Below are 25,182 nucleotides of genomic sequence, written 5' to 3'. Positions count from 1 at the left end.
CCTGGATTGTAGCCCTGCCCACATCACACCCACGGTGGAGGCAGTGGCGGCCACTTTTCTGCTGAGCTCAGGCCTATGCAGTCCTGAATTGAATCTCTCACTGGAACATTGGGAAACTGAGGCCCCTAGAGGGGTAGGGAATGGCCCTCGACAGGGTGAGTCCAATGGGTAAGTGTGTGTTCTGACCTTCTAGGGCAAGACTGGGACCCCACGCGGAGGCTTGGCTTCTGAAATTAGGAACCATGAGAACTTGAGAAGCTCTTGCCAATCCCTCCCTTTTGTGGGAGCTGTTTTCTTCTTGGCCTCCACAACCTGAGCACACAACACGCGGACGCACACAAACACACACACACACGCGCATGCACACACACACAAACACACACACACACACACACACACACACATTGACCTTGGATGCAAGGATGGACTCTAGGGTGGGATCCGAAGAGAAGCAGACACAGGGCAAGTGGCAAGAGGAAGAAACACGAGGTGGGAGGCATTGCCTGCAAGTGACACCCGCCTGCAGTTTGAGAGGTATCGTCCTCTAAGGTAGGACACACGCCAGAGGACATGTCTAGCAAGTCCACGCTCCGGTCCTCCCCAGTGTGCAGACAGGAGGCCGACAGGCCCTGAGAGACACAACGGCTTATGCAGGATCCAGAAGAGGTAAGGAAGAGGACTTGTTTCTGCGTGAGTCTCAAAGCTGGGACCTCGGCCGCACCCAGACCCTCTAGGGAGCCTGTGAGACGGGTGTGTTGGTGTTCCTGGGTACGCCTACGACGTCGCATGGAGAAGGGGGGTGAGCAAGGCCATGGCCAGAGGACTGTTTGCATGGGTGGTATCTGAGGGGGGCACTCAGGTAAGGGCACTGCAGGAAATGAGGTCACTTCCTTGACAACAGACCCCAACAGACTTGGAACCCCCGCAACTAGGCAGCCACGTGCGCAAAGCCAGCTCACTTGGCTGGAGACTCTTGATAGAGAAACATGTTCTCCTGCTTTCTCCCGCCTGACCGGGGCTCTGGTTCCCAGAAAGCCCGCAGGGAGAACCTTTGGAGACGTTGTGGACGCTGGCTCAGCTCCCACGCCCCCCACCGCTGGACCTTTGGCAGGAGGTCCTCTCAGGTAACATGAGGAAGCCTAGAGCAGCCCAATCGAGGCCAGACCAGCTCCCCGAGCCCTCCCAGGGCAGCCCTCATCCCGTCCTCGTGAGTGTGGGGGCCAGAGGGACGTGTGGGCAGGATCTGCCCTTGGCCGCAGAAGGTTGGTGGGCTGGCAATAACCTGCTTTTCCCGTCACGTTCCCAAGCCAGGACAGGGCTGGCAGGACTGAAAGGGGACCCCTAAGCTGCCTCCTCATTCCAGGCCCTCAGGCTGCCGTGTGTTTCCCTCCTCGGTGGAGGTCTGTGTGGACCGTGGGGCGGGGTATGTGTGTCCAGAGTGGAGAGAGTCACAGAGGTGTGAGAGCCAGCAAAGACAGCCAGTCGGGTCTCTGAGGCTTGCCGCCTGGCTGCCGGGCACTGTCTTTCCAGAGCGTCACTCAGGAGATGGGCCAGCAGCTGAGCCACGACGCCCTCGACTCCACCACCCTGCAGGAAGGGAAGGTGCCCCACGCTGCCAAGCGAGGCCAGGGCCGGCTCAGGGTGAGTGCAGGTGCTGGGGAGACCCAAGCCCCAGGGCCCCAAGACAGCACTGAGGACCCCCAGGTCTTCGAAGGCCCTGAGACAGCCCCGGGGCTCCTGCCTGGAGCCCTGCTCCCAAAGGAATCTGAATCCCCATCTCTTCCCCCGACCTTGCCCTGCGGGCCCAGCCCCCGTCTTGGCCAGAGGAGACGGCCCTGTCCACAGAGGTGTAGCAGAGCAGAGACATTTCTAGCCCATCAGCTCACGGGCGTTCAAGAGTCCTTTTGCGTTCTGTAGAGATTTTCCTGTTTGAACTCCCATCCTCACATGTCCATGTGGCCTGGCAATCCTTCCCCACCTTCTCCCAGTCGGACGCAGCATCCTGATGGATAGGCATGCTTTTTGCCCAACAGGACATGGGGCTCACAGGGTTCTTTCTGGTCCTCTGCCTTTGCTGTCCAGAGGAACACGTCCACGTGGCCTCTCGAGGTCAGGGCGTCGGGCCTCAGCAGGCTGCCCAACTTTCCAGAAGGGAGACCCATTAGCCCAGTGACTCAGCCCTTCACTGAACCCGCACCTTCTGTTGCCATTTCCACAGCACCGCCCTGATCACCCTGCCTGTCCTCCCGTCCTCATCCCTCCCAGCCCACGAAAAGCCTCTGTGTTCTCCTGTCTCGAATGGGCAGTTGGTCAGCCACCCCAGGGTTGATGCTCTTCATCCAGGGAGGGGCTGTCACTCCTCTGCCAGCACAAAGACCTAGGAGACCAAGAGGTTTAATCCTTCTCCACCTCACATCCTACTTGGAATCCCGAGAATTCTTCCCTTGCCCTGGGCAATGATGCCCACTTCCGGCCACAAGTCACCGCGGGCTTGGGCATTCGGTGCGACCTCCAGTCCCCGGCACTCCTGGGGCCCGCGGTGCGGCCTCTGATGGCAAGCGGCCCCTCTGTCTGACCCCAGGCTGAAAATCCATCCCCAGCGAAGAGCAAAGCGTCCCGCCTGGTGTGGACCGTCCAGGCTGGAAGGCGGCAGAAGCGAGTGGAGCACCTGGTGCCCGCCTTCCTGGAGGGCGACACCGCCTACGTCCACAGCTTCCTGTGCACGTATAGAGGTTTTGCCACCACACGACAGCTGCTGGAGCTTCTGTTTCAAAGGTGCGTGCCGTGCCCCTCCGCAGCACTGTGGGCATTCAGCCACCTACTAGCTGTGAGGCTGGGGATGTCACGGCACCTCCCCGAGCCTCGGTTTGCTCCTTGCAAGGCGGGCTGAAGAGAGGATCAGCCTCCAGGGGAGATTGTAGGGACTCAGGCAGGTGCTGCCTGCAAAGGCTTCTCGAGAAGCCTAACCCTCTGGGAGGGTCGACTGGAGCGGAGGGGCTGTGGTTGTGCTCATTGAGGATATTCCTCTTGCCTAAGGCGAAGCCTCCGCCTCGTCCCTCAGCGTGCCCGTGGCCTTCACTGAGTTGTTGTCTTCCCTTTGGAAAAGGAGATGGCAGAGCTCTTCTAGGTCTCTGACCTGGGTGAAGCCAGAGCAGCGATCCCTGGGCTGAGCCGAGGCCCCCGACCCACTCAAGCAGGAGTGAGGGGCCGGTTGGAGCTCCTTCCTTCATCACGCACACACAGAGGTCCCCACTAGGTGCAGAAAGTTTTCTAGGCACTGACCAGAATCCCGTGCGCAGAGCAGGCGACAGCCATGCCCTCCAGGGCTCCATTCTCCTTGGGAGTGAGACAGCGCCGCTAGGCTTCTCACGCAGGCCTGATCCACAGTCCAGTCCATGCGACGTCCTCCTGTGTCTTCTAGATACGGTTGTGTCCTTGCCTATGGCGATGAGGACGGCGGACCCCTAGACCAACTCAAAAAGTGAGTGGGCTTTGGAATCCCTAGGAGGGCGCCCAGCGTCCACACTTGGAGGGCAGTTGCCTGCAGCGTCCCGCTCACTCATCTGCTAGAAGCTCCCCAGCGGGTGCTCAGCTCCTGCTCAGGGGGCTCAGGGAGTGCTCCGGGGCCACGTAAGCCCCTCCCTGGTCGAGATACGGGGCAGGGGAGCATGACCCTCATGGGACACCTGGTGAATCAGGCAGCACTTGGCCCAGGAGGGAAAGTTGGAGGCAAGAGGAGGGCCCTGGGAAGCATGGGCGGGAGACAATGTCCGTTGTTCCCTCACTGGTCAGATGTTCTGGGAGCACCTCCTGTGTGCCAGGGAGGGCAATGAAAAGAGGAGACTGCACCGCTCGCTGCCCTCACGCAGCTGACGTTCCAGTGGGCAGTGGGCGGAGAGATGCTCCAAGCAGTGTGTCCGGCTTCCCTGAGGCCTAGGAGAGGTGACGCCACCACGGCACAGGGCTCCCCCTTCCAAAGGCGTTTTCCTAGCCCCTCCTTGGTGCCCTGGCCTAGCTCTGCCAAGACTGCCAGATTGGAGGTGGCCGCCAAGTAGGACTGGCCCCTGGACAGCCAGGAGCGGGAGGCCCAGGAGCCCAGGCCCGCACAGGGATGCCCGGGAGGCCAGCGTGCAAGGAAAGGACCCTTCTCTGATTCTGCTGCCCACCTGTCCGTCCTCAGGGCCATCTCCTTCATTCTGGGCGCCTGGCTCCGATGGTACCCTGAGGATTTTATCCAGCCCCCAGATGTTCCCAGCCTGGAACTGCTCTTGGCCTACATCGGTCTCAATATGCCCGGCTCGGAGCTGGAGCACCGCGCCCGCGTTCTTCTTTCCCGGCTGGAGCAGCCTGAGCACACTGATGCCAAGACTGAGGGTGAGGAGGACTCGGGTGTGTGACGTGGGCGTGTGCAGAGGGGATGGCGCTGCGCCCCCCGGAGCAGAGTGTCCAGAGGCTGGGGTTCGGCTGGGAGCAAGGGGCGGGCTCAGATCACTCTTGCCAGGGACTGGAGTCTGGGAAGACTTTCAGGGGCGTGGTGCTTGGACTGAGACTGCTGGATTGGCGGCAGAGGGTCCCTTTCTTTGGAATGACTTGGGCGGGCAGTCATGTTGGTGGCGTTTTCTCTTCTTCCATCTCCAGCTGCAGCTCCACCGAAAGACGCGGAAGACCCTGAAGATCCGGCACCGTCTCTCCCTCTCGGGCCCAGCCCAGCTCCGAGCCGCACAGGCATCTTGCGAGCCACAGCCGGCTCAAGACCTTCAGCAAGCACTGGCAGCATCCCAGCCACTACCCTCAGCTCCTGAGCTGCAGCCCCAGAGAATCCTCGCCTTCCCCTAGCCATGGCGTGGGTTTTAAAGTTTTGTTGTTGGTTTTTCTTTACTTAACCTTTCCCTGTATTTTATCTCGTCAGTTCAATAAAGTTTAGTTCTTGGGTTCTTTTCAATTGTTCGCTGAAGTGGCGTGAAGCAGACTCACAACGTCACACCAACGTCATCCGCATCTAGTACCCGCCCATTTTTGTCCAAGAGAAACCCTGTCCCTGGGAAGCAGTCAGTCTCCCTTCCTCCCACCGCAAGTCCCTGGTAGCCACTGAGTTTCCTTCTGTCGGACTCCGTGCGTTTCCCTCCTCCGGAGTTTGCATGGAAGTGCCAGCCTTCCAGAGGTGGCCTCCTGTGCCTGGCTGGGTCTGGTCTGAGGTGAGTGACTCCGGATGTTTGAAATTGAGATAGCGGTTTTCATTAAGAAGAAAAATCCCCCGGAGATCAAAGATTCTGTCTCAAAGAGCATGCCCCGCTATTCCCTCTTTTCACTTCCTGGGGATGGGGACCCCTTGGAGGTGTGACACCAGAGCTGGAAACAGCGAGGGAAATGTCGGGGCCAGGGAGACCCCTTTCAAATCTTTCGCTTTCCTGGATGGGCCCTGGTAACGTTTTCAAAATGTGCAAATTTCAAAAATATTCTCATCGCATATGAAACACTGGCGTTTATAAGAAGCGTATCGTGGAGTAAAATATATTCCCCAAAGTTTTAACGTTTGAGATAGATAATTAATGTTAATTTGGTAAAAGGATGACTTAAAGATGAGTCATAAGAAACGATGCCCTCGTTCTACCAAGAAACAACTGCCCAGAACAAGGGGTGGCCAGCTTTTCAGAGCTCTTCATTGAGCTCTGGTGCGGGGGCGTGTGTGTGTGTGTGTGAGTGTGTGTGTGTTTGTGTGTGAGGGCGGTGTGGGTGTGTGGGTGTGTGAGGGTGTGGTGCGGGAAGGAGCCTGGGGCTGTTCCTTCCTGGTACCTGATGCCCCACAGTGGGCTGTGAGTAGTCACACCTATCCCCTTGCGCGTTCTCAGGGACCACTGACCACATCCAAATCTCAGTAGTGACACGGCATCGCTTTGCCGTCCTCTGTGGAATCGCTCCAGTCAGTCCACACTCAAGAGGAGGGGATTACAGCAGGAGGTCTAGACCAGGAAGTCCTGATCCCAGGTGGCCAGTGACGGGAGAAGGAGAAGACCCCAGAACTTCAATGCCTTGCCCAGAATCCCAGATGAGGAAGAAGGCGGAGCCAGGGAGGAAGCCAGCTCTGCGTCCTCAAGGCTGGGGCTCTGGCTGCACACAGGCATTCCCAGGGGCCTCTGGAGAAGGCTGTGCTGGTGGAAGTGCATACAGATCTGGAGATGGCATGGGGGTGAGGGGGAGTATTCGGCAGTGTACACGGGCATTTGGTCAGTTCTTGTTTGAGGAGGAGCCCAGGTCCGGGGCACCCTGGATTGTAGCCCTGCCCACATCACACCCACGGTGGAGGCAGTGGCGGCCACTTTTCTGCTGAGCTCAGGCCTATGCAGTCCTGAATTGAATCTCTCACTGGAACATTGGGAAACTGAGGCCCCTAGAGGGGTAGGGAATGGCCCTCGACAGGGTGAGTCCAATGGGTAAGTGTGTGTTCTGACCTTCTAGGGCAAGACTGGGACCCCACGCGGAGGCTTGGCTTCTGAAATTAGGAACCATGAGACCTTGAGAAGCTCTTGCCAATCCCTCCCTTTTGTGGGAGCTGTTTTCTTCTTGGCCTCCACAACCTGAGCACACAACACGCGGACGCACACAAACACACACACACACGCGCATGCACACACACACAAACACACACACACACACACACACACACACATTGACCTTGGATGCAAGGATGGACTCTAGGGTGGGATCCGAAGAGAAGCAGACACAGGGCAAGTGGCAAGAGGAAGAAACACGAGGTGGGAGGCATTGCCTGCAAGTGACACCCGCCTGCAGTTTGAGAGGTATCGTCCTCTAAGGTAGGACACACGCCAGAGGACATGTCTAGCAAGTCCACGCTCCGGTCCTCCCCAGTGTGCAGACAGGAGGCCGACAGGCCCTGAGAGACACAACGGCTTATGCAGGATCCAGAAGAGGTAAGGAAGAGGACTTGTTTCTGCGTGAGTCTCAAAGCTGGGACCTCGGCCGCACCCAGACCCTCTAGGGAGCCTGTGAGACGGGTGTGTTGGTGTTCCTGGGTACGCCTACGACGTCGCATGGAGAAGGGGGGTGAGCAAGGCCATGGCCAGAGGACTGTTTGCATGGGTGGTATCTGAGGGGGGCACTCAGGTAAGGGCACTGCAGGAAATGAGGTCACTTCCTTGACAACAGACCCCAACAGACTTGGAACCCCCGCAACTAGGCAGCCACGTGCGCAAAGCCAGCTCACTTGGCTGGAGACTCTTGATAGAGAAACATGTTCTCCTGCTTTCTCCCGCCTGACCGGGGCTCTGGTTCCCAGAAAGCCCGCAGGGAGAACCTTTGGAGACGTTGTGGACGCTGGCTCAGCTCCCACGCCCCCCACCGCTGGACCTTTGGCAGGAGGTCCTCTCAGGTAACATGAGGAAGCCTAGAGCAGCCCAATCGAGGCCAGACCAGCTCCCCGAGCCCTCCCAGGGCAGCCCTCATCCCGTCCTCGTGAGTGTGGGGGCCAGAGGGACGTGTGGGCAGGATCTGCCCTTGGCCGCAGAAGGTTGGTGGGCTGGCAATAACCTGCTTTTCCCGTCACGTTCCCAAGGCAGGACAGGGCTGGCAGGACTGAAAGGGGACCCCTAAGCTGCCTCCTCATTCCAGGCCCTCAGGCTGCCGTGTGTTTCCCTCCTCGGTGGAGGTCTGTGTGGACCGTGGGGCGGGGTATGTGTGTCCAGAGTGGAGAGAGTCACAGAGGTGTGAGAGCCAGCAAAGACAGCCAGTCGGGTCTCTGAGGCTTGCCGCCTGGCTGCCGGGCACTGTCTTTCCAGAGCGTCACTCAGGAGATGGGCCAGCAGCTGAGCCACGACGCCCTCGACTCCACCACCCTGCAGGAAGGGAAGGTGCCCCACGCTGCCAAGCGAGGCCAGGGCCGGCTCAGGGTGAGTGCAGGTGCTGGGGAGACCCAAGCCCCAGGGCCCCAAGACAGCACTGAGGACCCCCAGGTCTTCGAAGGCCCTGAGACAGCCCCGGGGCTCCTGCCTGGAGCCCTGCTCCCAAAGGAATCTGAATCCCCATCTCTTCCCCCGACCTTGCCCTGCGGGCCCAGCCCCCGTCTTGGCCAGAGGAGACGGCCCTGTCCACAGAGGTGTAGCAGAGCAGAGACATTTCTAGCCCATCAGCTCACGGGCGTTCAAGAGTCCTTTTGCGTTCTGTAGAGATTTTCCTGTTTGAACTCCCATCCTCACATGTCCATGTGGCCTGGCAATCCTTCCCCACCTTCTCCCAGTCGGACGCAGCATCCTGATGGATAGGCATGCTTTTTGCCCAACAGGACATGGGGCTCACAGGGTTCTTTCTGGTCCTCTGCCTTTGCTGTCCAGAGGAACACGTCCACGTGGCCTCTCGAGGTCAGGGCGTCGGGCCTCAGCAGGCTGCCCAACTTTCCAGAAGGGAGACCCATTAGCCCAGTGACTCAGCCCTTCACTGAACCCGCACCTTCTGTTGCCATTTCCACAGCACCGCCCTGATCACCCTGCCTGTCCTCCCGTCCTCATCCCTCCCAGCCCACGAAAAGCCTCTGTGTTCTCCTGTCTCGAATGGGCAGTTGGTCAGCCACCCCAGGGTTGATGCTCTTCATCCAGGGAGGGGCTGTCACTCCTCTGCCAGCACAAAGACCTAGGAGACCAAGAGGTTTAATCCTTCTCCACCTCACATCCTACTTGGAATCCCGAGAATTCTTCCCTTGCCCTGGGCAATGATGCCCACTTCCGGCCACAAGTCACCGCGGGCTTGGGCATTCGGTGCGACCTCCAGTCCCCGGCACTCCTGGGGCCCGCGGTGCGGCCTCTGATGGCAAGCGGCCCCTCTGTCTGACCCCAGGCTGAAAATCCATCCCCAGCGAAGAGCAAAGCGTCCCGCCTGGTGTGGACCGTCCAGGCTGGAAGGCGGCAGAAGCGAGTGGAGCACCTGGTGCCCGCCTTCCTGGAGGGCGACACCGCCTACGTCCACAGCTTCCTGTGCACGTATAGAGGTTTTGCCACCACACGACAGCTGCTGGAGCTTCTGTTTCAAAGGTGCGTGCCGTGCCCCTCCGCAGCACTGTGGGCATTCAGCCACCTACTAGCTGTGAGGCTGGGGATGTCACGGCACCTCCCCGAGCCTCGGTTTGCTCCTTGCAAGGCGGGCTGAAGAGAGGATCAGCCTCCAGGGGAGATTGTAGGGACTCAGGCAGGTGCTGCCTGCAAAGGCTTCTCGAGAAGCCTAACCCTCTGGGAGGGTCGACTGGAGCGGAGGGGCTGTGGTTGTGCTCATTGAGGATATTCCTCTTGCCTAAGGCGAAGCCTCCGCCTCGTCCCTCAGCGTGCCCGTGGCCTTCACTGAGTTGTTGTCTTCCCTTTGGAAAAGGAGATGGCAGAGCTCTTCTAGGTCTCTGACCTGGGTGAAGCCAGAGCAGCGATCCCTGGGCTGAGCCGAGGCCCCCGACCCACTCAAGCAGGAGTGAGGGGCCGGTTGGAGCTCCTTCCTTCATCACGCACACACAGAGGTCCCCACTAGGTGCAGAAAGTTTTCTAGGCACTGACCAGAATCCCGTGCGCAGAGCAGGCGACAGCCATGCCCTCCAGGGCTCCATTCTCCTTGGGAGTGAGACAGCGCCGCTAGGCTTCTCACGCAGGCCTGATCCCCAGTCCAGTCCATGCGACGTCCTCCTGTGTCTTCTAGATACGGTTGTGTCCTTGCCTATGGCGATGAGGACGGCGGACCCCTAGACCAACTCAAAAAGTGAGTGGGCTTTGGAATCCCTAGGAGGGCGCCCAGCGTCCACACTTGGAGGGCAGTTGCCTGCAGCGTCCCGCTCACTCATCTGCTAGAAGCTCCCCAGCGGGTGCTCAGCTCCTGCTCAGGGGGCTCAGGGAGTGCTCCGGGGCCACGTAAGCCCCTCCCTGGTCGAGATACGGGGCAGGGGAGCATGACCCTCATGGGACACCTGGTGAATCAGGCAGCACGTAGGCCCAGGAGGGAAAGTTGGAGGCAAGAGGAGGGCCCTGGGAAGCATGGGCGGGAGACAATGTCCGTTGTTCCCTCACTGGTCAGATGTTCTGGGAGCACCTCCTGTGTGCCAGGGAGGGCAATGAAAAGAGGAGACTGCACCGCTCGCTGCCCTCACGCAGCTGACGTTCCAGTGGGCAGTGGGCGGAGAGATGCTCCAAGCAGTGTGTCCGGCTTCCCTGAGGCCTAGGAGAGGTGACGCCACCACGGCACAGGGCTCCCCCTTCCAAAGGCGTTTTCCTAGCCCCTCCTTGGTGCCCTGGCCTAGCTCTGCCAAGACTGCCAGATTGGAGGTGGCCGCCAAGTAGGACTGGCCCCTGGACAGCCAGGAGCGGGAGGCCCAGGAGCCCAGGCCCGCACAGGGATGCCCGGGAGGCCAGCGTGCAAGGAAAGGACCCTTCTCTGACTCTGCTGCCCACCTGTCCGTCCTCAGGGCCATCTCCTTCATTCTGGGCGCCTGGCTCCGATGGTACCCTGAGGATTTTATCCAGCCCCCAGATGTTCCCAGCCTGGAACTGCTCTTGGCCTACATCGGTCTCAATATGCCCGGCTCGGAGCTGGAGCACCGCGCCCGCGTTCTTCTTTCCCGGCTGGAGCAGCCTGAGCACACTGATGCCAAGACTGAGGGTGAGGAGGACTCGGGTGTGTGACGTGGGCGTGTGCAGAGGGGATGGCGCTGCGCCCCCCGGAGCAGAGTGTCCAGAGGCTGGGGTTCGGCTGGGAGCAAGGGGCGGGCTCAGATCACTGTTGCCAGGGACTCGAGTCTGGGAAGACTTTCGGGGGCGTGGTGCTTGGACTGAGACTGCTGGATTGGCGGCAGAGGGTCCCTTTCTTTGGAATGACTTGGGCGGGCAGTCATGTTGGTGGCGTTTTCTCTTCTTCCATCTCCAGCTGCAGCTCCACCGAAAGACGCGGAAGACCCTGAAGATCCGGCACCGTCTCTCCCTCTCGGGCCCAGCCCAGCTCCGAGCCGCACAGGCATCTTGCGAGCCACAGCCGGCTCAAGACCTTCAGCAAGCACTGGCAGCATCCCAGCCACTACCCTCAGCTCCTGAGCTGCAGCCCCAGAGAATCCTCGCCTTCCCCTAGCCATGGCGTGGGTTTTAAAGTTTTGTTGTTGGTTTTTCTTTACTTAACCTTTCCCTGTATTTTATCTCGTCAGTTCAATAAAGTTTAGTTCTTGGGTTCTTTTCAATTGTTCGCTGAAGTGGCGTGAAGCAGACTCACAACGTCACACCAACGTCATCCGCATCTAGTACCCGCCCATTTTTGTCCAAGAGAAACCCTGTCCCTGGGAAGCAGTCAGTCTCCCTTCCTCCCACCGCAAGTCCCTGGTAGCCACTGAGTTTCCTTCTGTCGGACTCCGTGCGTTTCCCTCCTCCGGAGTTTGCATGGAAGTGCCAGCCTTCCAGAGGTGGCCTCCTGTGCCTGGCTGGGTCTGGTCTGAGGTGAGTGACTCCGGATGTTTGAAATTGAGATAGCGGTTTTCATTAAGAAGAAAAATCCCCCGGAGATCAAAGATTCTGTCTCAAAGAGGATGCCCCGCTATTCCCTCTTTTCACTTCCTGGGGATGGGGACCCCTTGGAGGTGTGACACCAGAGCTGGAAACAGCGAGGGAAATGTCGGGGCCAGGGAGACCCCTTTCAAATCTTTCGCTTTCCTGGATGGGCCCTGGTAACGTTTTCAAAATGTGCAAATTTCAAAAATATTCTCATCGCATATGAAACACTGGCGTTTATAAGAAGCGTATCGTGGAGTAAAATATATTCCCCAAAGTTTTAACGTTTGAGATAGATAATTAATGTTAATTTGGTAAAAGGATGACTTAAAGATGAGTCATAAGAAACGATGCCCTCGTTCTACCAAGAAACAACTGCCCAGAACAAGGGGTGGCCAGCTTTTCAGAGCTCTTCATTGAGCTCTGGTGCGGGGGCGTGTGTGTGTGTGTGTGAGTGTGTGTGTGTTTGTGTGTGAGGGCGGTGTGGGTGTGTGGGTGTGTGAGGGTGTGGTGCGGGAAGGAGCCTGGGGCTGTTCCTTCCTGGTACCTGATGCCCCACAGTGGGCTGTGAGTAGTCACACCTATCCCCTTGCGCGTTCTCAGGGACCACTGACCACATCCAAATCTCAGTAGTGACACGGCATCGCTTTGCCGTCCTCTGTGGAATCGCTCCAGTCAGTCCACACTCAAGAGGAGGGGATTACAGCAGGAGGTCTAGACCAGGAAGTCCTGATCCCAGGTGGCCAGTGACGGGAGAAGGAGAAGACCCCAGAACTTCAATGCCTTGCCCAGAATCCCAGATGAGGAAGAAGGCGGAGCCAGGGAGGAAGCCAGCTCTGCGTCCTCAAGGCTGGGGCTCTGGCTGCACACAGGCATTCCCAGGGGCCTCTGGAGAAGGCTGTGCTGGTGGAAGTGCATACAGATCTGGAGATGGCATGGGGGTGAGGGGGAGTATTCGGCAGTGTACACGGGCATTTGGTCAGTTCTTGTTTGAGGAGGAGCCCAGGTCCGGGGCACCCTGGATTGTAGCCCTGCCCACATCACACCCACGGTGGAGGCAGTGGCGGCCACTTTTCTGCTGAGCTCAGGCCTATGCAGTCCTGAATTGAATCTCTCACTGGAACATTGGGAAACTGAGGCCCCTAGAGGGGTAGGGAATGGCCCTCGACAGGGTGAGTCCAATGGGTAAGTGTGTGTTCTGACCTTCTAGGGCAAGACTGGGACCCCACGCGGAGGCTTGGCTTCTGAAATTAGGAACCATGAGACCTTGAGAAGCTCTTGCCAATCCCTCCCTTTTGTGGGAGCTGTTTTCTTCTTGGCCTCCACAACCTGAGCACACAACACGCGGACGCACACAAACACACACACACACGCGCATGCACACACACACAAACACACACACACACACACACACACACACATTGACCTTGGATGCAAGGATGGACTCTAGGGTGGGATCCGAAGAGAAGCAGACACAGGGCAAGTGGCAAGAGGAAGAAACACGAGGTGGGAGGCATTGCCTGCAAGTGACACCCGCCTGCAGTTTGAGAGGTATCGTCCTCTAAGGTAGGACACACGCCAGAGGACATGTCTAGCAAGTCCACGCTCCGGTCCTCCCCAGTGTGCAGACAGGAGGCCGACAGGCCCTGAGAGACACAACGGCTTATGCAGGATCCAGAAGAGGTAAGGAAGAGGACTTGTTTCTGCGTGAGTCTCAAAGCTGGGACCTCGGCCGCACCCAGACCCTCTAGGGAGCCTGTGAGACGGGTGTGTTGGTGTTCCTGGGTACGCCTACGACGTCGCATGGAGAAGGGGGGTGAGCAAGGCCATGGCCAGAGGACTGTTTGCATGGGTGGTATCTGAGGGGGGCACTCAGGTAAGGGCACTGCAGGAAATGAGGTCACTTCCTTGACAACAGACCCCAACAGACTTGGAACCCCCGCAACTAGGCAGCCACGTGCGCAAAGCCAGCTCACTTGGCTGGAGACTCTTGATAGAGAAACATGTTCTCCTGCTTTCTCCCGCCTGACCGGGGCTCTGGTTCCCAGAAAGCCCGCAGGGAGAACCTTTGGAGACGTTGTGGACGCTGGCTCAGCTCCCACGCCCCCCACCGCTGGACCTTTGGCAGGAGGTCCTCTCAGGTAACATGAGGAAGCCTAGAGCAGCCCAATCGAGGCCAGACCAGCTCCCCGAGCCCTCCCAGGGCAGCCCTCATCCCGTCCTCGTGAGTGTGGGGGCCAGAGGGACGTGTGGGCAGGATCTGCCCTTGGCCGCAGAAGGTTGGTGGGCTGACAATAACCTGCTTTTCCCGTCACGTTCCCAAGCCAGGACAGGGCTGGCAGGACTGAAAGGGGACCCCTAAGCTGCCTCCTCATTCCAGGCCCTCAGGCTGCCGTGTGTTTCCCTCCTCGGTGGAGGTCTGTGTGGACCGTGGGGCGGGGTATGTGTGTCCAGAGTGGAGAGAGTCACAGAGGTGTGAGAGCCAGCAAAGACAGCCAGTCGGGTCTCTGAGGCTTGCCGCCTGGCTGCCGGGCACTGTCTTTCCAGAGCGTCACTCAGGAGATGGGCCAGCAGCTGAGCCACGACGCCCTCGACTCCACCACCCTGCAGGAAGGGAAGGTGCCCCACGCTGCCAAGCGAGGCCAGGGCCGGCTCAGGGTGAGTGCAGGTGCTGGGGAGACCCAAGCCCCAGGGCCCCAAGACAGCACTGAGGACCCCCAGGTCTTCGAAGGCCCTGAGACAGCCCCGGGGCTCCTGCCTGGAGCCCTGCTCCCAAAGGAATCTGAATCCCCATCTCTTCCCCCGACCTTGCCCTGCGGGCCCAGCCCCCGTCTTGGCCAGAGGAGACGGCCCTGTCCACAGAGGTGTAGCAGAGCAGAGACATTTCTAGCCCATCAGCTCACGGGCGTTCAAGAGTCCTTTTGCGTTCTGTAGAGATTTTCCTGTTTGAACTCCCATCCTCACATGTCCATGTGGCCTGGCAATCCTTCCCCACCTTCTCCCAGTCGGACGCAGCATCCTGATGGATAGGCATGCTTTTTGCCCAACAGGACATGGGGCTCACAGGGTTCTTTCTGGTCCTCTGCCTTTGCTGTCCAGAGGAACACGTCCACGTGGCCTCTCGAGGTCAGGGCGTCGGGCCTCAGCAGGCTGCCCAACTTTCCAGAAGGGAGACCCATTAGCCCAGTGACTCAGCCCTTCACTGAACCCGCACCTTCTGTTGCCATTTCCACAGCACCGCCCTGATCACCCTGCCTGTCCTCCCGTCCTCATCCCTCCCAGCCCACGAAAAGCCTCTGTGTTCTCCTGTCTCGAATGGGCAGTTGGTCAGCCACCCCAGGGTTGATGCTCTTCATCCAGGGAGGGGCTGTCACTCCTCTGCCAGCACAAAGACCTAGGAGACCAAGAGGTTTAATCCTTCTCCACCTCACATCCTACTTGGAATCCCGAGAATTCTTCCCTTGCCCTGGGCAATGATGCCCACTTCCGGCCACAAGTCACCGCGGGCTTGGGCATTCGGTGCGACCTCCAGTCCCCGGCACTCCTGGGGCCCGCGGTGCGGCCTCTGATGGCAAGCGGCCCCTCTGTCTGACCCCAGGCTGAAAATCCATCCCCAGCGAAGAGCAAAGCGTCCCGCCTGGTGTGGACCGTCCAGGCTGGAAGGCGGCAGAAGCGAGTGGAGCACCTGGTGCCCGCCTTCCTGGAGGGCGACACCGCCTACGTCCACAGCTTCCTGTGCACGTATAGAGGTTTTGCCACCACACGACAGGTGCTGGAGCTTCTGTTTCAAAGGTGCGTGCCGTGCCCCTCCGCAGCACTGTGGGCATTCAGCCACCTACTAGCTGTGAGGCTGGGGATGTCACGGCACCTCCCCGAGCCTCGGTTTGCTCCTTGCAAGGCGGGCTGAAGAGAGGATCAGCCTCCAGGGGAGATTGTAGGGACTCAGGCAGGTGCTGCCTGCAAAGGCTTCTCGAGAAGCCTAACCCTCTGGGAGGGTCGACTGGAGCGGAGGGGCTGTGGTTGTGCTCATTGAGGATATTCCTCTTGCCTAAGGCGAAGCCTCCGCCTCGTCCCTCAGCGTGCCCGTGGCCTTCACTGAGTTGTTGTCTTCCCTTTGGAAAAGGAGATGGCAGAGCTCTTCTAGGTCTCTGACCTGGGTGAAGCCAGAGCAGCGATCCCTGGGCTGAGCCGAGGCCCCCGACCCACTCAAGCAGGAGTGAGGGGCCGGTTGGAGCTCCTTCCTTCATCACGCACACACAGAGGTCCCCACTAGGTGCAGAAAGTTTTCTAGGCACTGACCAGAATCCCGTGCGCAGAGCAGGCGACAGCCATGCCCTCCAGGGCTCCATTCTCCTTGGGAGTGAGACAGCGCCGCTAGGCTTCTCACGCAGGCCTGATCCCCAGTCCAGTCCATGCGACGTCCTCCTGTGTCTTCTAGATACGGTTGTGTCCTTGCCTATGGCGATGAGGACGGCGGACCCCTAGACCAACTCAAAAAGTGAGTGGGCTTTGGAATCCCTAGGAGGGCGCCCAGCGTCCACACTTGGAGGGCAGTTGCCTGCAGCGTCCCGCTCACTCATCTGCTAGAAGCTCCCCAGCGGGTGCTCAGCTCCTGCTCAGGGGGCTCAGGGAGTGCTCCGGGGCCACATAAGCCCCTCCCTGGTCGAGATACGGGGCAGGGGAGCATGACCCTCATGGGACACCTGGTGAATCAGGCAGCACGTAGGCCCAGGAGGGAAAGTTGGAGGCAAGAGGAGGGCCCTGGGAAGCATGGGCGGGAGACAATGTCCGTTGTTCCCTCACTGGTCAGATGTTCTGGGAGCACCTCCTGTGTGCCAGGGAGGGCAATGAAAAGAGGAGACTGCACCGCTCGCTGCCCTCACGCAGCTGACGTTCCAGTGGGCAGTGGGCGGAGAGATGCTCCAAGCAGTGTGTCAGGCTTCCCTGAGGCCTAGGAGAGGTGACGCCACCACGGCACAGGGCTCCCCCTTCCAAAGGCGTTTTCCTAGCCCCTCCTTGGTGCCCTGGCCTAGCTCTGCCAAGACTGCCAGATTGGAGGTGGCCGCCAAGTAGGACTGGCCCCTGGACAGCCAGGAGCGGGAGGCCCAGGAGCCCAGGCCCGCACAGGGATGCCCGGGAGGCCAGCGTGCAAGGAAAGGACCCTTCTCTGACTCTGCTGCCCACCTGTCCGTCCTCAGGGCCATCTCCTTCATTCTGGGCGCCTGGCTCCGATGGTACCCTGAGGATTTTATCCAGCCCCCAGATGTTCCCAGCCTGGAACTGCTCTTGGCCTACATCGGTCTCAATATGCCCGGCTCGGAGCTGGAGCACCGCGCCCGCGTTCTTCTTTCCCGGCTGGAGCAGCCTGAGCACACTGATGCCAAGACTGAGGGTGAGGAGGACTCGGGTGTGTGACGTGGGCGTGTGCAGAGGGGATGGCGCTGCGCCCCCCGGAGCAGAGTGTCCAGAGGCTGGGGTTCGGCTGGGAGCAAGGGGCGGGCTCAGATCACTCTTGCCAGGGACTGGAGTCTGGGAAGACTTTCAGGGGCGTGGTGCTTGGACTGAGACTGCTGGATTGGCGGCAGAGGGTCCCTTTCTTTGGAATGACTTGGGCGGGCAGTCATGTTGGTGGCGTTTTCTCTTCTTCCATCTCCAGCTGCAGCTCCACCGAAAGACGCGGAAGACCCTGAAGATCCGGCACCGTCTCTCCCTCTCGGGCCCAGCCCAGCTCAGAGCCGCACAGGCATCTTGCGAGCCACAGCCGGCTCAAGACCTTCAGCAAGCACTGGCAGCATCCCAGCCACTACCCTCAGCTCCTGAGCTGCAGCCCCAGAGAATCCTCGCCTTCCCCTAGCCATGGCGTGGGTTTTAAAGTTTTGTTTTTGGTTTTTCTTTACTTAACCTTTCCCTGTATTTTATCTCGTCAGTTCAATAAAGTTTAGTTCTTGGGTTCTTTTCAATTGTTCGCTGAAGTGGCGTGAAGCAGACTCACAACATCACACCAACGTCATCCGCATCTAGTACCCGCCCATTTTTGTCCAAGAGAAACCCTGTCCCTGGGAAGCAGTCAGTCTCCCTTCCTCCCACCGCAAGTCCCTGGTAGCCACTGAGTTTCCTTCTGTCGGACTCCGTGCGTTTCCCTCCTCCGGAGTTTGCATGGAAGTGCCAGCCTTCCAGAGGTGGCCTCCTGTGCCTGGCTGGGTCTGGTCTGAGGTGAGTGACTCCGGATGTTTGAAATTGAGATAGCGGTTTTCATTAAGAAGAAAAATCCCCCGGAGATCAAAGATTCTGTCTCAAAGAGGATGCCCCGCTATTCCCTCTTTTCACTTCCTGGGGATGGGGACCCATTGGAGGTGTGACACCAGAGCTGGAAACAGCGAGGGAAATGTCGGGGCCAGGGAGACCCCTTTCAAATCTTTCGCTTTCCTGGATGGGCCCTGGTAACGTTTTCAAAATGTGCAAATTTCAAAAATATTCTCATCGCATATGAAACACTGGCGTTTATAAGAAGCGTATCGTGGAGTAAAATATATTCCCCAAAGTTTTAACGTTTGAGATAGATAATTAATGTTAATTTGGTAAAAGAATGACTTAAAGATGAGTCATAAGAAACGATGCCCTCGTTCTACCAAGAAACAACTGCCCAGAACAAGGAGTGGCCAGCTTTTCAGAGCTCTTCATTGAGCTCTGGTGCGGGGGCGTGTGTGTGTGTGTGTGAGTGTGTGTGTGTTTGTGTGTGAGGGCGGTGTGGGTGTGTGGGTGTGTGAGGGTGTGGTGCGGGAAGGAGCCTGGGGCTGTTCCTTCCTGGTACCTGATGCCCCACAGTGGGCTGTGAGTAGTCACACCTATCCCCTTGCGCGTTCTCAGGGACCACTGACCACATCCAAATCTCAGTAGTGACACGGCATCGCTTTGCCGTCCTCTGTGGAATCGCTCCAGTCAGTCCACACTCAAGAGGAGGGGATTACAGCAGGAGGTCTAGACCAGGAAGTCCTGATCCCAGGTGGCCAGTGACGGGAGAAGGAGAAGACCCCAGAACTTCAATGCCTTGCCCAGAATCCCAGATGAGGAAGAAGGCGGAGCCAGGGAGGAAGCCAGCTCTGCGTCCTCAAGGCTGGGGCTCTGGCTGCACACAGGCATTCCCAGGGGCCTCTGGAGAAGGCTGTGTTGGTGGAAGTGCATACAGATCTGGAGATGGCATGGGGGTGAGGGGGAGTATTCGGCAGTGTACACGGGCATTTGGTCAGTTCTTGTTTGAGGAGGAGCCCAGGTCCGGGGCACCCTGGATTGTAGCCCTGCCCACATCACACCCACGGTGGAGGCAGTGGCGGCCACTTTTCTGCTGAGCTCAGGCCTATGCAGTCCTGAATTGAATCTCTCACTGGAACATTGGGAAACTGAGGCCCCTAGAGGGGTAGGGAATGGCCCTCGACAGGGTGAGTCCAATGGGTAAGTGTGTGTTCTGACCTTCTAGGGCAAGACTGGGACCCCACGCGGAGGCTTGGCTTCTGAAATTAGGAACCATGAGACCTTGAGAAGCTCTTGCCAATCCCTCCCTTTTGTGGGAGCTGTTTTCTTCTTGGCCTCCACAACCTGAGCACACAACACGCGGACGCACACAAACACACACACACACACGCATGCACACACACACAAACACACACACACACACACACACACATTGACCTTGGATGCAAGGATGGACTCTAGGGTGGGATCCGAAGAGAAGCAGACACAGGGCAAGTGGCAAGAGGAAGAAACACGAGGTGGGAGGCATTGCCTGCAAGTGACACCCGCCTGCAGTTTGAGAGGTATCGTCCTCTAAGGTAGGACACACGCCAGAGGACATGTCTAGCAAGTCCACGCTCCGGTCCTCCCCAGTGTGCAGACAGGAGGCCGACAGGCCCTGAGAGACACAACGGCTTATGCAGGATCCAGAAGAGGTAAGGCAGAGGACTTGTTTCTGCGTCAGTCTCAAAGCTGGGACCTCGGCCGCACCCAGACCCTCTAGGGAGCCTGTGAGACGGGTGTGTTGGTGTTCCTGGGTACGCCTACGACGTCGCATGGAGAAGGGGGGTGAGCAAGGCCATGGCCAGAGGACTGTTTGCATGGGTGGTATCTGAGGGGGGCACTCAGGTAAGGGCACTGCAGGAAATGAGGTCACTTCCTTGACAACAGACCCCAACAGACTTGGAACCCCCGCAACTAGGCAGCCACGTGCGCAAAGCCAGCTCACTTGGCTGGAGACTCTTGATAGAGAAACATGTTCTCCTGCTTTCTCCCGCCTGACCGGGGCTCTGGTTCCCAGAAAGCCCGCAGGGAGAACCTTTGGAGACGTTGTGGACGCTGGCTCAGCTCCCACGCCCCCCACCGCTGGACCTTTGGCAGGAGGTCCTCTCAGGTAACATGAGGAAGCCTAGAGCAGCCCAATCGAGGCCAGACCAGCTCCCCGAGCCCTCCCAGGGCAGCCCTCATCCCGTCCTCGTGAGTGTGGGGGCCAGAGGGACGTGTGGGCAGGATCTGCCCTTGGCCGCAGAAGGTTGGTGGGCTGGCAATAACCTGCTTTTCCCGTCACGTTCCCAAGGCAGGACAGGGCTGGCAGGACTGAAAGGGGACCCCTAAGCTGCCTCCTCATTCCAGGCCCTCAGGCTGCCGTGTGTTTCCCTCCTCGGTGGAGGTCTGTGTGGACCGTGGGGCGGGGTATGTGTGTCCAGAGTGGAGAGAGTCACAGAGGTGTGAGAGCCAGCAAAGACAGCCAGTCGGGTCTCTGAGGCTTGCCGCCTGGCTGCCGGGCACTGTCTTTCCAGAGCGTCACTCAGGAGATGGGCCAGCAGCTGAGCCACGACGCCCTCGACTCCACCACCCTGCAGGAAGGGAAGGTGCCCCACGCTGCCAAGCGAGGCCAGGGCCGGCTCAGGGTGAGTGCAGGTGCTGGGGAGACCCAAGCCCCAGGGCCCCAAGACAGCACTGAGGACCCCCAGGTCTTCGAAGGCCCTGAGACAGCCCCGGGGCTCCTGCCTGGAGCCCTGCTCCCAAAGGAATCTGAATCCCCATCTCTTCCCCCGACCTTGCCCTGCGGGCCCAGCCCCCGTCTTGGCCAGAGGAGACGGCCCTGTCCACAGAGGTGTAGCAGAGCAGAGACATTTCTAGCCCATCAGCTCACGGGCGTTCAAGAGTCCTTTTGCGTTCTGTAGAGATTTTCCTGTTTGAACTCCCATCCTCACATGTCCATGTGGCCTGGCAATCCTTCCCCACCTTCTCCCAGTCGGACGCAGCATCCTGATGGATAGGCATGCTTTTTGCCCAACAGGACATGGGGCTCACAGGGTTCTTTCTGGTCCTCTGCCTTTGCTGTCCAGAGGAACACGTCCACGTGGCCTCTCGAGGTCAGGGCGTCGGGCCTCAGCAGGCTGCCCAACTTTCCAGAAGGGAGACCCATTAGCCCAGTGACTCAGCCCTTCACTGAACCCGCACCTTCTGTTGCCATTTCCACAGCACCGCCCTGATCACCCTGCCTGTCCTCCCGTCCTCATCCCTCCCAGCCCACGAAAAGCCTCTGTGTTCTCCTGTCTCGAATGGGCAGTTGGTCAGCCACCCCAGGGTTGATGCTCTTCATCCAGGGAGGGGCTGTCACTCCTCTGCCAGCACAAAGACCTAGGAGACCAAGAGGTTTAATCCTTCTCCACCTCACATCCTACTTGGAATCCCGAGAATTCTTCCCTTGCCCTGGGCAATGATGCCCACTTCCGGCCACAAGTCACCGCGGGCTTGGGCATTCGGTGCGACCTCCAGTCCCCGGCACTCCTGGGGCCCGCGGTGCGGCCTCTGATGGCAAGCGGCCCCTCTGTCTGACCCCAGGCTGAAAATCCATCCCCAGCGAAGAGCAAAGCGTCCCGCCTGGTGTGGACCGTCCAGGCTGGAAGGCGGCAGAAGCGAGTGGAGCACCTGGTGCCCGCCTTCCTGGAGGGCGACACCGCCTACGTCCACAGCTTCCTGTGCACGTATAGAGGTTTTGCCACCACACGACAGGTGCTGGAGCTTCTGTTTCAAAGGTGCGTGCCGTGCCCCTCCGCAGCACTGTGGGCATTCAGCCACCTACTAGCTGTGAGGCTGGGGATGTCACGGCACCTCCCCGAGCCTCGGTTTGCTCCTTGCAAGGCGGGCTGAAGAGAGGATCAGCCTCCAGGGGAGATTGTAGGGACTCAGGCAGGTGCTGCCTGCAAAGGCTTCTCGAGAAGCCTAACCCTCTGGGAGGGTCGACTGGAGCGGAGGGGCTGTGGTTGTGCTCATTGAGGATATTCCTCTTGCCTAAGGCGAAGCCTCCGCCTCGTCCCTCAGCGTGCCCGTGGCCTTCACTGAGTTGTTGTCTTCCCTTTGGAAAAGGAGATGGCAGAGCTCTTCTAGGTCTCTGACCTGGGTGAAGCCAGAGCAGCGATCCCTGGGCTGAGCCGAGGCCCCCGACCCACTCAAGCAGGAGTGAGGGGCCGGTTGGAGCTCCTTCCTTCATCACGCACACACAGAGGTCCCCACTAGGTGCAGAAAGTTTTCTAGGCACTGACCAGAATCCCGTGCGCAGAGCAGGCGACAGCCATGCCCTCCAGGGCTCCATTCTCCTTGGGAGTGAGACAGCGCCGCTAGGCTTCTCACGCAGGCCTGATCCACAGTCCAGTCCATGCGACGTCCTCCTGTGTCTTCTAGATACGGTTGTGTCCTTGCCTATGGCGATGAGGACGGCGGACCCCTAGACCAACTCAAAAAGTGAGTGGGCTTTGGAATCCCTAGGAGGGCGCCCAGCGTCCACACTTGGAGGGCAGTTGCCTGCAGCGTCCCGCTCACTCATCTGCTAGAAGCTCCCCAGCGGGTGCTCAGCTCCTGCTCAGGGGGCTCAGGGAGTGCTCCGGGGCCACATAAGCCCCTCCCTGGTCGAGATACGGGGCAGGGGAGCATGACCCTCATGGGACACCTGGTGAATCAGGCAGCACGTAGGCCCAGGAGGGAAAGTTGGAGGCAAGAGGAGGGCCCTGGGAAGCATGGGCGGGAGACAATGTCCGTTGTTCCCTCACTGGTCAGATGTTCTGGGAGCACCTCCTGTGTGCCAGGGAGGGCAATGAAAAGAGGAGACTGCACCGCTCGCTGCCCTCACGCAGCTGACGTTCCAGTGGGCAGTGGGCGGAGAGATGCTCCAAGCAGTGTGTCCGGCTTCCCTGAGGCCTAGGAGAGGTGACGCCACCACGGCACAGGGCTCCCCCTTCCAAAGGCGTTTTCCTAGCCCCTCCTTGGTGCCCTGGCCTAGCTCTGCCAAGACTGCCAGATTGGAGGTGGCCGCCAAGTAGGACTGGCCCCTGGACAGCCAGGAGCGGGAGGCCCAGGAGCCCAGGCCCGCACAGGGATGCCCGGGAGGCCAGCGTGCAAGGAAAGGACCCTTCTCTGACTCTGCTGCCCACCTGTCCGTCCTCAGGGCCATCTCCTTCATTCTGGGCGCCTGGCTCCGATGGTACCCTGAGGATTTTATCCAGCCCCCAGATGTTCCCAGCCTGGAACTGCTCTTGGCCTACATCGGTCTCAATATGCCCGGCTCGGAGCTGGAGCACCGCGCCCGCGTTCTTCTTTCCCGGCTGGAGCAGCCTGAGCACACTGATGCCAAGACTGAGGGTGAGGAGGACTCGGGTGTGTGACGTGGGCGTGTGCAGAGGGGATGGCGCTGCGCCCCCCGGAGCAGAGTGTCCAGAGGCTGGGGTTCGGCTGGGAGCAAGGGGCGGGCTCAGATCACTCTTGCTAGGGACTGGAGTCTGGGAAGACTTTCGGGGGCGTGGTGCTTGGACTGAGACTGCTGGATTGGCGGCAGAGGGTCCCTTTCTTTGGAATGACTTGGGCGGGCAGTCATGTTGGTGGCGTTTTCTCTTCTTCCATCTCCAGCTGCAGCTCCACCGAAAGACGCGGAAGACCCTGAAGATCCGGCACCGTCTCTCCCTCTCGGGCCCAGCCCAGCTCAGAGCCGCACAGGCATCTTGCGAGCCACAGCCGGCTCAAGACCTTCAGCAAGCACTGGCAGCATCCCAGCCACTACCCTCAGCTCCTGAGCTGCAGCCCCAGAGAATCCTCGCCTTCCCCTAGCCATGGCGTGGGTTTTAAAGTTTTGTTTTTGGTTTTTCTTTACTTAACCTTTCCCTGTATTTTATCTCGTCAGTTCAATAAAGTTTAGTTCTTGGGTTCTTTTCAATTGTTCGCTGAAGTGGCGTGAAGCAGACTCACAACGTCACACCAACGTCATCCGCATCTAGTACCCGCCCATTTTTGTCCAAGAGAAACCCTGTCCCTGGGAAGCAGTCAGTCTCCCTTCCTCCCACCGCAAGTCCCTGGTAGCCACTGAGTTTCCTTCTGTCGGACTCCGTGCGTTTCCCTCCTCCGGAGTTTGCATGGAAGTGCCAGCCTTCCAGAGGTGGCCTCCTGTGCCTGGCTGGGTCTGGTCTGAGGTGAGTGACTCCGGATGTTTGAAATTGAGATAGCGGTTTTCATTAAGAAGAAAAATCCCCCGCAGATCAAAGATTCTGTCTCAAAGAGGATGCCCCGCTATTCCCTCTTTTCACTTCCTGGGGATGGGGACCCCTTGGAGGTGTGACACCAGAGCTGGAAACAGCGAGGGAAATGTCGGGGCCAGGGAGACCCCTTTCAAATCTTTCGCTTTCCTGGATGGGCCCTGGTAACGTTTTCAAAATGTGCAAATTTCAAAAATATTCTCATCGCATATGAAACACTGGCGTTTATAAGAAGCGTATCGTGGAGTAAAATATATTCCCCAAAGTTTTAACGTTTGAGATAGATAATTAATGTTAATTTGGTAAAAGGATGACTTAAAGATGAGTCATAAGAAACGATGCCCTCGTTCTACCAAGAAACAACTGCCCAGAACAAGGGGTGGCCAGCTTTTCAGAGCTCTTCATTGAGCTCTGGTGCGGGGGCGTGTGTGTGTGTGTGTGAGTGTGTGTGTGTTTGTGTGTGAGGGCGGTGTGGGTGTGTGGGTGTGTGAGGGTGTGGTGCGGGAAGGAGCCTGGGGCTGTTCCTTCCTGGTACCTGATGCCCCACAGTGGGCTGTGAGTAGTCACACCTATCCCCTTGCGCGTTCTCAGGGACCACTGACCACATCCAAATCTCAGTAGTGACACGGCATCGCTTTGCCGTCCTCTGTGGAATCGCTCCAGTCAGTCCACACTCAAGAGGAGGGGATTACAGCAGGAGGTCTAGACCAGGAAGTCCTGATCCCAGGTGGCCAGTGACGGGAGAAGGAGAAGACCCCAGAACTTCAATGCCTTGCCCAGAATCCCAGATGAGGAAGAAGGCGGAGCCAGGGAGGAAGCCAGCTCTGCGTCCTCAAGGCTGGGGCTCTGGCTGCACACAGGCATTCCCAGGGGCCTCTGGAGAAGGCTGTGTTGGTGGAAGTGCATACAGATCTGGAGATGGCATGGGGGTGAGGGGGAGTATTCGGCAGTGTACACGGGCATTTGGTCAGTTCTTGTTTGAGGAGGAGCCCAGGTCCGGGGCACCCTGGATTGTAGCCCTGCCCACATCACACCCACGGTGGAGGCAGTGGCGGCCACTTTTCTGCTGAGCTCAGGCCTATGCAGTCCTGAATTGAATCTCTCACTGGAACATTGGGAAACTGAGGCCCCTAGAG

The 25,182-nt window shown here is 58.9% G+C and overlaps 4 protein-coding genes across 4 annotated transcripts; all 4 read left to right on the top strand.

Moving 5' to 3' along the window:
* The first annotated feature begins 924 nt into the window (after positions 1–924).
* LOC138918907 (ral guanine nucleotide dissociation stimulator-like) lies at positions 925–4,942 on the top strand. Its single transcript, XM_070242481.1, has 6 exons — positions 925–1,124; positions 1,531–1,641; positions 2,582–2,775; positions 3,422–3,481; positions 4,181–4,374; positions 4,639–4,942. Exons 1-6 carry the CDS (start codon positions 987–989, stop codon positions 4,800–4,802), a joined length of 861 nt encoding a protein of 286 aa, XP_070098582.1. The 5' UTR covers positions 925–986; the 3' UTR covers positions 4,803–4,942.
* Positions 4,943–7,187: 2,245 nt separating this feature from the next.
* LOC138918906 (ral guanine nucleotide dissociation stimulator-like) lies at positions 7,188–11,206 on the top strand. The gene is made up of 6 exons (XM_070242480.1): positions 7,188–7,387; positions 7,794–7,904; positions 8,845–9,038; positions 9,685–9,744; positions 10,445–10,638; positions 10,903–11,206. Exons 1-6 carry the CDS (start codon positions 7,250–7,252, stop codon positions 11,064–11,066), a joined length of 861 nt encoding a protein of 286 aa, XP_070098581.1. The 5' UTR covers positions 7,188–7,249; the 3' UTR covers positions 11,067–11,206.
* Positions 11,207–13,451: 2,245 nt separating this feature from the next.
* Positions 13,452–17,470, top strand: LOC138918905 (ral guanine nucleotide dissociation stimulator-like). Its single transcript, XM_070242479.1, has 6 exons — positions 13,452–13,651; positions 14,058–14,168; positions 15,109–15,302; positions 15,949–16,008; positions 16,709–16,902; positions 17,167–17,470. Exons 1-6 carry the CDS (start codon positions 13,514–13,516, stop codon positions 17,328–17,330), a joined length of 861 nt encoding a protein of 286 aa, XP_070098580.1. The 5' UTR covers positions 13,452–13,513; the 3' UTR covers positions 17,331–17,470.
* Positions 17,471–19,711: 2,241 nt separating this feature from the next.
* On the top strand, positions 19,712–23,730 carry LOC138918904 (ral guanine nucleotide dissociation stimulator-like). The gene is made up of 6 exons (XM_070242478.1): positions 19,712–19,911; positions 20,318–20,428; positions 21,369–21,562; positions 22,209–22,268; positions 22,969–23,162; positions 23,427–23,730. Exons 1-6 carry the CDS (start codon positions 19,774–19,776, stop codon positions 23,588–23,590), a joined length of 861 nt encoding a protein of 286 aa, XP_070098579.1. The 5' UTR covers positions 19,712–19,773; the 3' UTR covers positions 23,591–23,730.
* Positions 23,731–25,182: the final 1,452 nt, after the last annotated feature.

The sequence above is a fragment of the Equus caballus genome, chromosome 19 (assembly GCF_041296265.1).
Source record: "Equus caballus isolate H_3958 breed thoroughbred chromosome 19, TB-T2T, whole genome shotgun sequence".
Taxonomy (NCBI): Eukaryota; Metazoa; Chordata; class Mammalia; order Perissodactyla; family Equidae; genus Equus; species Equus caballus.
The sequence above is the reverse complement of the archived record's forward strand: the minus strand, read 5'-3'. Positions and strand labels throughout refer to the sequence as shown.

Excerpts from the sequence above, each read along its gene's own strand:
- LOC138918907 (XM_070242481.1), top strand. The coding sequence starts at position 987 with ATGTTCTCCTGCTTTCTCCCGCCTGACCGGGGCTCTGGTTCCCAGAAA. Across the intron at positions 1,642-2,581 it reads GAGGCCAGGGCCGGCTCAGG|GCTGAAAATCCATCCCCAGC; the intron begins GTGAGTGCAGGT and ends GTCTGACCCCAG. Across the intron at positions 3,482-4,180 it reads CCCCTAGACCAACTCAAAAA|GGCCATCTCCTTCATTCTGG; the intron begins GTGAGTGGGCTT and ends GTCCGTCCTCAG.
- LOC138918906 (XM_070242480.1), top strand. The coding sequence starts at position 7,250 with ATGTTCTCCTGCTTTCTCCCGCCTGACCGGGGCTCTGGTTCCCAGAAA. Across the intron at positions 9,745-10,444 it reads CCCCTAGACCAACTCAAAAA|GGCCATCTCCTTCATTCTGG; the intron begins GTGAGTGGGCTT and ends GTCCGTCCTCAG. Across the intron at positions 10,639-10,902 it reads CACTGATGCCAAGACTGAGG|CTGCAGCTCCACCGAAAGAC; the intron begins GTGAGGAGGACT and ends TTCCATCTCCAG.
- LOC138918905 (XM_070242479.1), top strand. The coding sequence starts at position 13,514 with ATGTTCTCCTGCTTTCTCCCGCCTGACCGGGGCTCTGGTTCCCAGAAA. Across the intron at positions 13,652-14,057 it reads TTGGCAGGAGGTCCTCTCAG|AGCGTCACTCAGGAGATGGG; the intron begins GTAACATGAGGA and ends CTGTCTTTCCAG. Across the intron at positions 16,009-16,708 it reads CCCCTAGACCAACTCAAAAA|GGCCATCTCCTTCATTCTGG; the intron begins GTGAGTGGGCTT and ends GTCCGTCCTCAG.
- LOC138918904 (XM_070242478.1), top strand. The coding sequence starts at position 19,774 with ATGTTCTCCTGCTTTCTCCCGCCTGACCGGGGCTCTGGTTCCCAGAAA. Across the intron at positions 21,563-22,208 it reads CTGGAGCTTCTGTTTCAAAG|ATACGGTTGTGTCCTTGCCT; the intron begins GTGCGTGCCGTG and ends TGTGTCTTCTAG. Across the intron at positions 22,269-22,968 it reads CCCCTAGACCAACTCAAAAA|GGCCATCTCCTTCATTCTGG; the intron begins GTGAGTGGGCTT and ends GTCCGTCCTCAG.